Genomic DNA, 14153 nt, shown 5'->3' with positions numbered 1-14153 from the left:
AGCACAACTGTCAGGCTTCAGGGACTCTGCTTCCTCTCTGCCCTTTGGCAGTAGATAAGCAGAACAATAATAAGTAGACATCACCTTGCCGACAAAGGTCCGTATAGTAAAAGCTATGGTTTTCCCAGTAGTGATGTATGGAAGTGAGAGCTGGACCATCAAGAAGGCTGATCGCCCAAGAATGGATGCTTTTGAATTCTGGTGCTGGAGGAGACTCTTGAGAGTCCCATGGACTGCAAGGAGATCAAACCTCTCCATTCTGAAGGAAATCAGCCCTGAGTGCTCACTGGAAGGACAGATCCTGAAGCTGAGGCTCCAAGACTTTGGCCACCTCATGAGAAGAGAAGACTCCCTGGGAAAGACCCTGATGTTGGGAAAGATGGAGGGCACAAGGAGAAGGGGACGACAGAGGACGAGATGGTGGGACAGTGTTCTCGAAGCTACTAGCATGAGTTTGACCAAACTGCAGGAGGCAGTGGAAGACAGGAGTCCCTGGCATGCTCTGGTCCAGGGGGTCACGAAGAGTCAGACACGACTAAACAACAAGCAGTACAAAGCGAAAGGAGTCTCTTACCAGTTCGAAGTTTTAATGATTACAGCGAAAGAACAAAGCATCCATTCCTAGGGATGAGGTGCTCCCAGTTAAGGGTTCCATTCACTGCCCCCCTTGTCACCCCCATCACTCCCGCCTCTTGCAACCTGCTATCGCAACCACTGTGCTTTCTGTGCAGCCAACTTATCTGCTCTCCTTGGGCTGATCAGATGGACGCTTTCCAGAGAAAGTGAGTCTGTTAACTCTCTCTCTCTGAATCCGAATTGTCAAATTGTGTTATTGTTACAGTGGTACCTCGGGTTACATATGCTTCAGGTTCCATACACTTCAGGTTACATACTCCACTAACCCAGAAATAGTGCTTCAGGTTAAGAACTTTGCTTCAGGATAAGAACAGAAATCGGGCTCTGGCAGTGCGGCAGCAGCAGGAGGCCCCATTAGCTAAAGTGGTGCTTCTGGTTAAGAACAGTTTCAGGTTAAGAACAGACCTCCGGAACGAATTAAGTACTTAACCCGAGGTACCACTGTATTATGGTTTTTGTTGTAGTGTTTTTTGGGGTTGTTGTTTGTATCGAAAAAATGATTAAATACCGTATTTTTCTCTCTATAAGATGCACCAGACCACAAGACGCACCTAGTTTTTGGAGGAGGAAAACAAGAAAAAAAATATTCTGAATCCCAGAAGCCAGAACAGCAAGAGGGATCGCTGCTTTCACTGCGCAGCGATCTTGCTGTTCTGGCTTCTGGGATAGCTGCGCAGCCTGCATTTGCTCCATAAGACGCACACACATTTCCCCTTACTTTTTAGGAGGGAAAAAGTGAGTCTTATAGAGCAAAAAATACGGTAATTTTTTTTAAAAAAACTCTCTTTCTCCCAATTCTTCTCCTCCTAGCTGTTCACCCCCCAGTTCTTCCCAACTTCTGTCTTCTGAACTATGCCCCTCTGCAAACCACTGTTTCAAATCTATACTGTCCTCCTGCTCCTCAGCATGCCCCCGACGACAAGGCAGCTGCCTACGTTCTTATCCTATCAAGTGCAATCGCGGTTACCTGGATCTCTTTCAAGTCCTTGTCGCACAAGTTCTGAAGGGGGTCGATGAAGTTCTGCTTGACCTCGATGTCCAGAGAGTCTTTAACCTCAGCCAAGCGCTTCATGGACTCGCCAGCGTCCAGCAGCGCGTCGCCTTCGTGCGGGGCGAAAGGGAAACAGCAGCGCCGGGAGAGCGGGGATGAAGGGAGAGACAAGATAGCTGGTTAAAAGGAAAGTATGCAGGTGGCGCTGTGGGTTAAACCACAGAGCCTAGGACTCGCCAAACAGAAGGTTGGCAGTTCGAATCCCCGCGACGGGGTGAGCTCCTGTTGCTCGGTCCCTGCTCCTGTCAACCTAGCAGTTCGAAAGCACATCAAAGTGCAAGTAGATAAATAGGTACCACTCCAGCGGGAAGGTAAACGGCATTTCCGTGCGCTGCTCTGGTTCACTAGAAGCGGCTTAGTCATGCTGGCCACATGAACCGGAAGCTGTACGCCGGCTCCCTCGGCCAATAAAGCGAGATGAGCGTTGCAACCCCAGAGTCGGTCACGACTGGACCTAATGGTCAGGGGTCCCCTTTACCTTTATACCAAAGGAATGGAAAAGATGGTTTATGTACGCTTCAACGGCTGCAAGGATGCTCCTTGCCCAGAGTTGGAAAGACGACAAGATACCTACTAGGGTGGACTGGCAGATGAAACTATTGGATTACACAGAGATGGCAAGAATAACCAGGAAAATCAGAAATCAGGAGGATCAAAAGAACGGGACAAATTTATATCGTATCTGAAAGACCCCTGTAAACACTCTTTGGCAGGTTTTAAATAACTCTTACAATGAACTTTGGATACAATAAGGTAAAGGTAAAGGGACCCCTGACTATTAGGTCCAGTCATGACCGACTCTGGGGTTGCGGCGCTCATCTTGCTTTATTGGCCCAGGGAGCCGGCGTACAGCTTCCGGGTCATGTGGCCAGCAGGACTAAGCCGCTTCTGGTGAACCAGAGCAGCGCACGGAAACGCCGTTTACCTTCCCGCCGGAGTGGTACCTATTTATCTACTTGCACTTTGACGTGCTTTCGAACTGCTAGGTTGGCAGGAGCAGGGACCGAGCGACGGGAGCTCACCCTGTGGTGGGGATTCGAACCGCCAACCTCCTGATCAGCAAGTCCTAGGCTCTGTGGTTTAACCCACAGCGCCACCCGCGTCCCATTCATTCATTTGCATCCCTGTAAATAAGAAGGACTTATAATACACAGTTATAAAAGTTACTTAAAGAACCCACAGAGGGGAGGAGGGACATTTTGAGATTCGAAAGAATCTTGTGCAATTTTAATTTATTTATTTTTTGCGATCAGGAGTGCGAATGAATTTGTAAAATCAAATAAAAACTATTCTAAAAAAAACAAAATATATTTTAAACATAAAATAAATAAAAGGAAAGCAAGAAAGCAAAGCAGCCTTGGTAAGGCTGTGCAAAACCCACAAGGGTGAAAGCGGACAGGCGACACAGTGCCTGCTCTGCATGGGGAAGATCCCAGGTAGGGGACGCCTCTCTCTGCCCCAGCTGCAACAAAACATGTCTCTCCTGTATTGGCCTCTATGGCCACAGGAGGCGCCGTAACTCTCCAATGGTTAAAGTAACCTCTTCCATTGTCACCTGAGACACAGACGGATGCCAACCAAGCAACCTAATGATAATAATAATATGGGTAGGGTGCCCTCACCGAAATTGGAGTCTTCGCCCAGCTCCTTTCCGTAACGGATCATGGTCTCTCCAAGAAGGCCTTCCGACTGCGGGTAGCCTGGATTCTTCACTTGCCCTCGAATTTTGGACACGGTGTTCAGCATGGTCAGCTTGGCCCGGGACGCTGGTGTAGAAAAGAGACGGCAGCATTGCTGTCAACTTGCAGATTTGAAAATAAGGGACCAGCAGCCTTGAAAATAAGGGATCAGCAACCAAAATAAGGGATTTTAGTCAACCAGCTGAAATACGAAGTGAAAAGGGACCAGATAATTTGGGAGAGCAGCCGGTTTTTAGCCCTTCGTTTCCAGAGGTTGCTGCTCAAGACACCAGCCGATGAAACACTGCAATTACCGTATTTTTCGCTCTATAGGACGCACCCAACCATAGGATGCACCTTGTTTTAAGGGGGAGAACAAGGGGGAAAAAAGTCTCCCCCTCTCTGCCCAGCGCCCCTTCAGCGAAGCGGCAGGAGAAACGGAGCCCCTTCCATTTCTCCTCCCGCTTCGCTGAAGGGGCGCTGCACAGCTCTCCCTCTCTGCTGAAGCCAGGAGAGTCTTGCTCTCCTGGCTTCAGCTAAAGGAACCCGAAGCCTTTGGAGTGCAGCGCGAGGTCCCGCTGCGCTCCAAAGGCTTCATGCGGCTATCCCTGAAGCCTGGAGAGCAAGGGGTCGGTGCGCACCGACCCTTCTCGCTCTCCAGGCTTCAGCGAAAGCAACGCCAAGCCTCCGGAGTGCGGAGGGAGCGCTCCCTCTGCACTTCGTGTTGCTATTGCTGAAGCCAAGGAGCCTGCATTCGCTCCATAGGACACACACCCATTTCCCCTTAATTTTTGGAGGGGAAAAAGTGCGTCCTATAGAGCAAAAAATACGCTAAATAACTACAAGCAGCAACCACTTTTCACGCAAATCGAAGTCCAAGCTACGAAGATGCTGCTGCAGTTCTGTATCTTTTCTCTCGTGCTCCATCTACAGCTCTCAGTTCCATCAGGCAGGGCGGGAGGAAGTGGGGGGGAATAGCGCCCAAAGTAAACCCGCAGATCAGACCATCTATGCTAGTCTACCACTACAAATCTATGGGAGATGCACTTGCGGTCCTTCCCTTGTAGCCCTTGGAACACCTGCCCGCACTTCCTCCTCCTCTCTCTGAACTGCTTTCTCTATGGTAGCCCTCGCTCTCCTCTCAAGGCTCCTCAGCAATTCGTAGGCCGCGCCAGGATGCCCATCTCATCCGGGTCCTTCGGTGGCGCAGCCACAGTACGGCCTAGTGGGAGCGGCGGGGGCGGGCAGAGGGGAGGCCCCAGGCAGAGACGCTCAGTTCAGAGACTCCCGCCAGTCCCGGCGGGGAGGGGCTCCTGGGGGCCGAGGCTGGTGAGAGGAGGCCGGAGGGGGGCGGGCCAGGCACCCAAGCAACACAGTTGGAGCCTCCCTCCTCCCTGGCCGGCAGGGTGGGAGGGAGAGGAGCTGCTTCCTTTGAAACCCGGGAAATTTAAGGGACATCATCAATAAGACACAGCTCTGGGATAAGGGTCTTTCCCGCCAAATAAGGGACAGTTGACAGCTATGGACGGCAGCCACACAAGAGTTTCCATCAGACCGTCTTGCCAACGAGTCAAGGCGATTGCCAATAATTAAGCAGGGGAGGGAAACAGGAGAGGCAGCCTCGCCGGCCAAGAAAAGAAAATTCTATTGTCTTCGAACGACCCAGAAATATCAGGTAATGGTCGTTTTTCCAGGATCGCAGGCAGAAAATAGTCCAGCCTGGAACTTGCCAGAAGTGAGGGGGGTGTGTGCGCGAAAGCTATGGACTCCCTGATCTTCTGGCAAAGATCCAAATTAATCCCTGGGGTCCTCTTTGCAGAAGTGGTTACGGGAAGCCTGCTGGAATGCAACCCAAATGCCAAGAATCGGGAGCAGGCCGCACGGACCGCCTTGCCGGCTGGCTCAGCAGCAGAAAACACAGTGCGCGTCGAAAGCCACCTTCAGCTCAAAGGGACAGGTCAGCAAGCGGGGGGTAGGGAAGACCCCTTCTCTTGCTGAAACCCTGGAATGCCACGGTCAGCGCAGGTGATATTGGGCTGGACAGGCCAGTGGCCTCAACTCAGTTCTCAAGCAACTTCCTGTGCTCCCAAAATCATGTGCTCATTTGGAACTGTAATGGTTCTAGGGGTTGCTCGTGCGTAAATCGGCGCCACACCTGGCTGGGTTGCTTGAGTGAACTCTTTCTGTCCGGACAGCCACTCTCCAGTGGCTGTCTCAATCACTGGCAGAATCCGTCAGTGGGCGTTTCTTGAACTTCTTCCAGCAAAGAAGCTCTTTGACGCCTAGTCTCCTCCTACTCTCCCTGCGCGGAAGTCTTCTGCGCAAGGAGGGCGTAGGCAGCGGAGGACCCGTGCTCTCCCCGCTGGTCCCCGGCGAGGAGTCATGGAGCCACCTCGCCGATTCCCCCATCTGCCCCCCTTCTCCACTGGTGCTACGCTGATTTCCTTCCCCAGAAGATGTGCTGCTTCTCTCCCTCCCGGGACGCTCTCCGGAATCCCTTTGGAGCCCTCCCTCTCCCTCTGGCTCCGATGGCAGTTCCCTTACAGGAACCATGAAGGCTTTATTTTGGGAAGAGGGCTTACAGCTCAGTGGCAGAATATCTGCCCTGCGTGGTGCAGAAAGACCCAGCTTCAAGCCCTCCACCCCATGTCAAAGAGCAAGCCGCCAGTTCAAAGTTGGGAGCTAACTCTTTATTAGCAAAAGCATGATATCCCCAGGCTTGGCTGGGTGTCTGGTCTAATGAGCACAGAAGCTCATCCCTCTTACCCTGTGAATCAGTTGCTGAGGCTGAAAGTCCCCCCCTTCCCACAGCCGTCTAAGTTAAGGTTACCAGATTTTTTTCAATGAATCCGGGGGCACTTTTCAACTTCAATAGATTTTGTATGGGGACTGATTTGTAAATCCAGGGACTGTCCCTGGGGACATCTGGTAAAGGTGAAGGTAAAGGGACCCCTGACCATTAGGTCCAGTCGTGGCCGACTTTGGGGTTGCGGCGCTCATCTCGCTTTATTGGCCGAGGGAGCCGGCGTACGGCTTCCGGGTCATGTGGCCAGCAGGACTGAGCCGCTTCTGGAGAACCAGAGCAGCGCACAGAAACGCCATTTACCTTCCCGCCGGAGTGGTACCTATTTATCTACTTGCACTCTGACAAGCTTTTGAACTGCTAGGTTGGCAGGAGCAGGGACCGAGCAACAGGAGCTCACCCCGTCGCGGGGATTCGAACCGCCGACCTTCTGATCGGCAAGCCCTAGGCTCTGTGGTTTAACCACAGCACCACCCGCGTCCCTGAACAACCCTGGGTAAACCACAGCAAAAAAACCTCAACAACTCTGTGCTATCTCCCCCCATTTTCTTAAATTTGAGTCCTCCCTGCAGGCAGAAGAGAGGCGCTGTGCCATATTTCTGGGCCATGAAGTTATCTGGCACTGGGCTACCCCTCGGGTCTTCTGACTTTGAAAAGGTGGGAAAGGGGGCAGGTTTAAATAGCACACCTTCTCAAGAGCCTGCTCAGTTGGATGTCTTAAGTGTTCCTTCCGCAACTCTAAAATGTGGATTTCCCCTCCCACTGCGCTTCTTGTATCTGGCTTTTTATTTCCGATATTTTTAGGATGTCGCAAGCTGCTTAAGAGATTTCCTTTGGAATGCGAGGCGATGTAAGAGCCACCAACACGAATAAATAAAATAGGGGCAAGGTGCAAGCGTGCATAGCCCAAGCACATCCCGGCTGATTAAACCAGGATCTGATCACCGAAAAGCAGTCAAAGAAGTCGCCACGAAAACTCAACAAAAAACTATTTCCCCCGTGACCACAAAATACAGATCAAGTAAGAAAAAACACACAGAGAGGTCTAAGCAAAAACAAAACAAGAGTCGGAGACCGTGGTATCGGTGAAGAAATGGTGTATGTGTGTGTGTGTGTGTGTGTGTGTGTGTGTGTGTGTGTGGATAGCACCAGCTACAGAATAAGATGCAGGGGACTCCATCACGCCAAAAGATTTCACGTTGCATCGAGCAACGTTAAGCGAAACAAAACCACCCGTCCCTTTCTGGCTGCAGAAACGGGTTGCGCTGTTTTTTTCCACCCGAGCGGAGTGCCAAAATTCCCATGCAGATGTTCCACATCAAAATCACAGCTTTCTGCTGGAAGAGCACCGCCTCTTGTCTAGCAACGAACAGCCACCGAGCTGTTTTACGTGCTGTCTTTTTTTAAAAACTCTGGGGTGCTGGGGAATGGGGGCTGTGGATGTTGTCCAGGCACAGGCAAACTCGGCCCTCCAGATGTTTCTGGGACTACAACTCCCATCATCCCTGACCACTGGTCCTGCTAGCTAGGGATGATGGGAGTTGTAGTTCCAAAACATCTGGAGGGCCGAGTTTGCCTGTGCCTGATGTTGTGAGACTCCAGTTCCCATCATTCCCTACTGCTGGCTGCACTGACTGCTGGGAGCTGGAGCCCAAGAAGGTCTCAAGGAAGGAAGTAGAATTCGTCTCGAAAAGCAAATGCTTTTTTTTTAAAAAAGAAACAATTCTGGACAAAATTCGCAAAATGGGGAAAAAAGCTCAGCTGCCACTTAGCCATGGCAAAGGGCCTTACCAGGATTGGGTTGGAGGTATTCCGTAGTCCTAGCCAAGACTTCTGTAACAGCTTTGCTGGTGAGATCCACTTTCTGTAGAAATGGAAGCAATGATTTGACAATACAAAAGCAGTAGCAGGCCACAGTTAACTCTAATGACTGGAGAAGATTAACCACTTTCAGTGGAAATGCAAATCCAGAACATTGTTATAAAAAAGGTAATGGTAAAAGGACCCCTGGATGGTTAAGTCCAGTCAAAGGTGACGATGGGGTTGCGGCGCTCATCTTGCTTTCAGGCCGAGGGAGCCGGCGTTTGTCCACAGACAGCTTTCTGGGTCATGTGGCCAGCAAGACTAAACCGCTTCTGGTGCAACGGGACACCGTGACGGAAACCAGAGTGCATGCAAATGCCTTTTACCTTCCCGCCGGAGCGGTACCTATTTATCTACTTGCACTGGTGTGCTTTCGAACTGCTAGGTTGGCAGGAGCTGGGACAGAGCAACAGGAGCTCACCCCGTCGCGGGGATTTGAACTGCCGACCTTCCGATCGGCAAGCCTAAGAGGCTCAGCGGTTTAGACCACAGTGCCACCTGTGTATGTTTTGTAGGACCTAGAACAGCCTTCCCAAGGGGTGCCCTGCATACGTTTGGGGAAGGTCTGTACCAGCTTTTCTCAACCTTGGGTCCCCAGATATCGTTACACTACAATTCCTATTATCCCTGACCACTGGTCCTGTTAGCTAGGGATGGTGTGAGTTCCTCAACCCTGATGTGAGCCAGCCTGAAGTTGAGTCCAGTTGCCAGAGGACTCATTTCATGTATTATGGTGGTGATCATGATGATCAAATTTATATACCGCTCTATACCCAGAGGTCTCAGGGTGGTTCACATAAAAAGATCACAGTATATAAAATTAAAATAAAAGCAATAACCCAATAACACCCCCCCAAAAGAGCCACATTTCAAAAGCGTATAGGATGTCCATCAGGTCAACGAAAGGCCTGATTAAAAAGGAACGCTTTTGCCTGGTACCTAAAGGTGTATAATGAAGGCGCCAGGCAACTTCCCTGGGGAGAGCATTCCACGGACGGGGAGCCACTGCAGAGAAGGCCCCGTCCTCGTGTTGCCACCCTCCGCACCTCTCAAGGAGGAGGCACATGAAGGAAGGCCTCGGAAGATGATCTCAGGGTGTGGGTAGGTTCATATGGAAAGAGGCGGTCCTTGAGGTACTGAGGTCCTGAGCCGTTTAAGGCTGTATAGGTCAGGACCAGCACTTTGAACTGGGCCAGGAAACTAACTGGCAGCCAGTGCAATCGGACCAGGATTGGTGTGAGATGCTCAAGCCGTCTTGCCAGTCCCGTGAGCAACCTGGCCGCTGAATTCTGCACCAGGTGAAGTTTCCGAACTGTCTTCAGAGGCAGCCCTACGTATAACGCATTGCGGTAATCTAACCTTGAGGTTAGCAGAGCATAGACATGAATGTGCCATCCCCACATTGCACCCATGTGCAATGTTGCATTTCCTCTACTCACCTTTTCCATTTCCTTGAAGTCTTCATCTAGCTTGGTGCCCTCGGCTCCTCCAACCTTCTCGCTGACCATCTATAAAGAAAACAAGAAACACAAAGCACGTTTCAGCAGGCAGCTGCTCAGCTAACACACAATTTCAGAATTGTCAACTTTTTTTTCTTACTTTTTTGCAGGAGAAACAGATTGGGCACCTTTCAATTATCTTGCTCTTTTATTGAGGATTTTTTTCTCCATAACAACAACTAAAAACAGGTAGGTAGCTGTGTTGGTCTGAAGCAGTCGAAATAAATTAAAAAATTGTCCAGTAGCACCTTAGAGACCAACTAAGTTTGTTCTGGGTATAAGCTTTTGTGTGCATGGTATCTGAAGAAGTGTGCATGCACACAAAAGCTTATACCTAGAACTTAGAACCTAGAACACTCCAGATGGTGACAGCAGCCACGGAATTAAAAGACGCCTGCTCCTTGGGAGAAAAGCAATGACAAACCTAGACAGCATCTTAAAAAGTAGAGACATCACCTTGCCGACAAAGGTCCGTATAGTAAAAGCTATGGTTTTCCCAGTAGTGATGTATGGAAGCGAAAGCTGGACCATAAAGAAGGCTGATCGCCGAAGAATTGATGCTTTTGAATTCTGGTGCTGGAGGAGACTCTTGAGAGTCCCATGGACTGCAAGAAGATCAAACCTCTCCATTCTGAAGGAAATCAGCCCTGAGTGCTCACTGGAAGGACAGATCCTGAAGCTGAGGCTCCAATACTTTGGCCACCTCATGAGAAGACTCCCTGGAAAAGACCCTGATGTTGGGAAAGATGGAGGGCACAAGGAGAAGGGGATGACAGAGGACGATGGTTGGAAAGTGTTCTCGAAGCTACCAGCATGAGTTTGACCAAACTGCGGGTGGCAGTGGAAGACAGAAGTGTCTGGCGTGCTCTGGTCCAGGGGGTCACGAAGAGTCGGACATGACTAAATGACTAAACAACAACAAGGCACCTTATGCTGCTAGAGAACACCCATTTATATTATTCAGAGGACCTCCAGTGGAGGTGAATGTGCGTCAGGGGGAAAAAACGACCGCACAAAGGTAAAATTTCGATCCATTCGTTGCTGCGTTCTTGTTTATCTCTGCCTACCTGAGGCAGGTGACTCCTTGCCTGGTTGCGCAAAAAGGAATGTGTGCAAAGAACAAACAACAACAAAGAACAAACTTAGTTGGTCTCTAAGGTGCTACCGGACAATTTTATTTATTTATTTCAACAACTAAAAAGCAACACATTTAATGGATGTCCACCTGTCATGGATGCTTTAGTGGGACTAGACCTGGAGCTCGCTTCCACCTCCACGATTTTTTAATTCACACCCTTATCCAAGCACAACCAAGTTTCACTTAGGGAAGAACAGATTACAAATATGCTGGGTAAGTGTAAGCAAGGAAGCTTGCTAGTGACAGAGCCTAGAGAGCACATTTTCAAAGGAACTAGTTCAATTTCAAGACGTCCAAAACGGAAGTGATTCCAGTTCGCGTTCATCCCTTCACAGAATCCACTAGTTACGTTCAATGTTTGGTTCCAATTATTCCAAACAGTCCTTGGCATTTTTTCTAGCATTCAGAACTGTCAGGTGGTGGTATGGTTGCTCGAGAGCAAACAGGCAAGACTCCAACCTGTCTTTTCCAGGCTTTATTCTTGTTGCTGTTGTTTAGTCGTTTAGTGGTGTCCGACTCTTCGTGACCCCCTGGACCAGAGCACGCCAGGCACTCCTGTCTTCCACTGCCTCCCGCAGTTTGGTCAAACTCATGCTGGTAGCTTCCAGAACACTGTCCCACCATCTCGTCCTCCAGAAACATGACCCAGAATGATGAGCGCCGCAACCCCATGGTTGCCTTTGACTGGACTTTAACCATCCAGGGGTCCTTTTGTTGTCTTCCAAGACAGAAGGAAGCCAACCTAACCTAGAGTTTTCTTTCTTTCTTTCTTTCTTTCTTTCTTTCTTTCTTTCTTTCTTTCTTTCTTTTCCTTCCTTCCTTCCTTCCTTCCTTCCTTCCTTCCTTCCTTCCTTCCTTCAAAAAGGGGTGGGGATCTGATCAGAAAAACGTTGTAGCTTAGCAAGGACAAAAACTTTAAAAATGATCGGGGAAAATTAGCATCTACCTAGGGGACCACTGCAAGCAGATGAAAACATTAGCAGGATTTTAATCTCACTTGCAATGCAACAAACGTTATGGACAATATGGATTGATATGGAATACAGGCTACGGAATAATATGCAGTTTTAAATGTTAACAACAGGACCCACAGAGGGGGTGGGGGGGAAGTCTCGAGATTCAGAGAAATCTCTATACATGGATATGGATATGCATTTGGCAAAATCAAATAAAAACGATTTCAAAAAAGGAAAATGTTGTAGCTTGGTCTTCCCCTTTTCTCGTTTCCGTCTCTGTACCTTTCTCTCTGCAACAACACGTTCATCGTTGCGACGGACACAGAACAAACATTGCTCTAGCTGAGCCTATAAAAACAAGAGGATAAAGGCCGCCGGAGTTTTAAAGCTCAGTTAAAGAAAGGTCTGGGCAAAGTGCCGAAAACGCGAGCCTCCGCGGGGTAGTGATTCCATGGATGGGACGGTACCACTGTAGAGGTCCTTCTCTACGATTAAAACTCTTCTCTGCAAGATGACATCTGTTTGTTCCAGTGCACAATAAGGTCAATGGGAGGGCAGGTGCTCCTTCGGATGTAGTCTCCACCAGGATGACAATTCCTTCCTTCCTGCCTTCCACCACCACCGGCAAGGTCATCTCTGGAGGGTCACCCGCTTCTATGGGAAAAGCAATGCCCTTGGAGGAGAGGCGGGAGGCTGCCTGCAGAGTCTCAGTCTGTGGAGCACGAGACTCTTCATCTCAGGGCCATGCGTTCAAGCCCCAAACTGAGCAGCAGATTCCTCCGTTGCAGGGGGCTGGAGTAGATGACCCTCGCGGTCCCTTTGCAACTTCTAAGATGCAATTTCTAAGATGAAGCATTCAGCCCCGATACAGTCGTTGTTGTTGTTGTTTAGTCGTGTCCGACTCTTCGTGACCCCCTGGACCAGAGCATGCCAGGCACTTCTGTCTTCCACTGCCTCCTGCAGTTTGGTCAAACTCATGTTGGTAGCTTCCAGAACACTGTCCAACCATCTCGTCCTCCATCGTCCCCTTCTCCTTGTGCCCTCCATCTTTCCCCACATCAGAGTCTTTTCCAGGGAGTCTTCTCTTCTCATGAGGCGCCCAAAGTATTGGAGCCTCAGCTTCAGGATCTGTCCTTCCAGTGAGCTCTCAGGGCTGATTTCCTTCAGAATGGAGAGGTTTGATCTTCTTGCAGTCCATGGGACTCTCAAGAGTCTCCTCCAGCACCAGAATTCAAAACCATCTATTTTCCGACGATCAGCCTTCTTTATGCTCCAGCTTTCACTTCCATACATCACTAGATATAGTCATACCTCGGGTTAAATATGCTATAGGTTGAGCGTTTTCAGGTTAGGCTCCACGGCGACCAGGAAGTAACGGAACGCGTAACCTCTGAGTTTCGCCGCTCGCGCATGTGCAGACGCTCAAAATGACCTCACGCGCATGCGCAGACACGGCGAACTGCAACCCACGCAGACGCAGGTTGCGTTCGTTTCAGGATGCGAACGGGGCTCCGGAACGGATCCCGTTCGCATCCAGAGGTACCACTGTACTGAGTGGCAAGGCCCTTCCTGAGAAAGGATCCTGTAAAGAGGAGGGTGGGCAACATCCATCCATGCACAATTCTGTGGCACAAGAGCTGTCCACATCGGCGACAGAAATTCACCAGGCGCCAGGCGCGTGCCCAACTGCAGCCACATGGAGATCTCTGGAAGCCAGGTTGGCGACAGACGTCTCCATCTGGCTGGCCCTTCCAGCTTCCTTAAGCAGGTGGCAGAAGAGCAGTAATTTATCTCCCACCTTTTTCTCCAGGGAGCACATGGTTCAGCCCCCATCTCAGTTAATCCCCACAACGACCTTGTGAGGTAGGCGAAGAGCTTCATGACGGATCGGGGATTCGAACCCTGATCTCCCAGGTCCTGGTCCGACACTCTAACCCAGCCTTTCTCAACCTGTGTGCCCCCAGATGTTGTTGGACTACAACTCCCATCACCCCTAGCTAGCAAGGCCAGGATTCAGGGATGATGGGAGTTGTAGTCCAACAACATCTGGGGACCCACAGGTTGAGAACCGCTGCTAACCACGACACCACCCTGGCTTCTTAGAGTCCAGATGTTATGGGGCAGCTCTATAAATTAAGTAGGTAAATAAATATGTGGAAAGCCAAACACCACGTAGAGAAAGATCTGAAATATATTCCTTCAAGCTTGAAGTTGTTTTATTCTGGATTGTTTTATTGGATGTTTTAAGGTGTTGTAAACCGCTTTGAGACTCTTTCTTTAAAACATAAAGGTAAAGGGTAAAGGGACCCCTGACCATTCGGTCCAGTCATGGCCGACTCTGGGGTTGCGGCGCTCATCTCGCTTTACAGGCTGAGGGAGCCGGTGTACAGCTTCCGGGTCATGTGGCCAGCAGAACTAAGCCGCTTCTGGTGAACCAGAGCAGCGCACGGAAACGCCATTTACCTTCCCGCCGGAGCGGTACCTATTTATCTACTTACACTTTGATGTGCTTTCGAACTGCTAGGTTG

The 14153-nt window shown here is 50.0% G+C and overlaps 1 protein-coding gene across 2 annotated transcripts in view; it reads right to left on the bottom strand.

The window, feature by feature from the left end:
- SH3GL1 (SH3 domain containing GRB2 like 1, endophilin A2) overlaps positions 1 to 14153 on the bottom strand; it is a 52601-nt gene that overhangs the window by 13719 nt on the left and 24729 nt on the right. For both annotated transcript variants that reach the window (XM_083594803.1, XM_083594802.1), the window contains exons 2-5: positions 9472 to 9540; positions 7961 to 8033; positions 3310 to 3453; positions 1604 to 1737 (exon numbers count right to left, since the gene is read on the bottom strand). In XM_083594803.1, coding sequence (XP_083450929.1) covers positions 1604 to 1737; positions 3310 to 3453; positions 7961 to 8033; positions 9472 to 9540 — 420 coding nt within the window. The remainder of the gene's footprint in view (positions 1 to 1603; positions 1738 to 3309; positions 3454 to 7960; positions 8034 to 9471; positions 9541 to 14153) is intronic.

This window comes from Podarcis filfolensis, assembly GCF_964270895.1.
Source record: "Podarcis filfolensis genome assembly, chromosome: 18".
Classification (NCBI taxonomy): Eukaryota; Metazoa; Chordata; class Lepidosauria; order Squamata; family Lacertidae; genus Podarcis; species Podarcis filfolensis.
The sequence above is the reverse complement of the archived record's forward strand: the minus strand, read 5'-3'. Positions and strand labels throughout refer to the sequence as shown.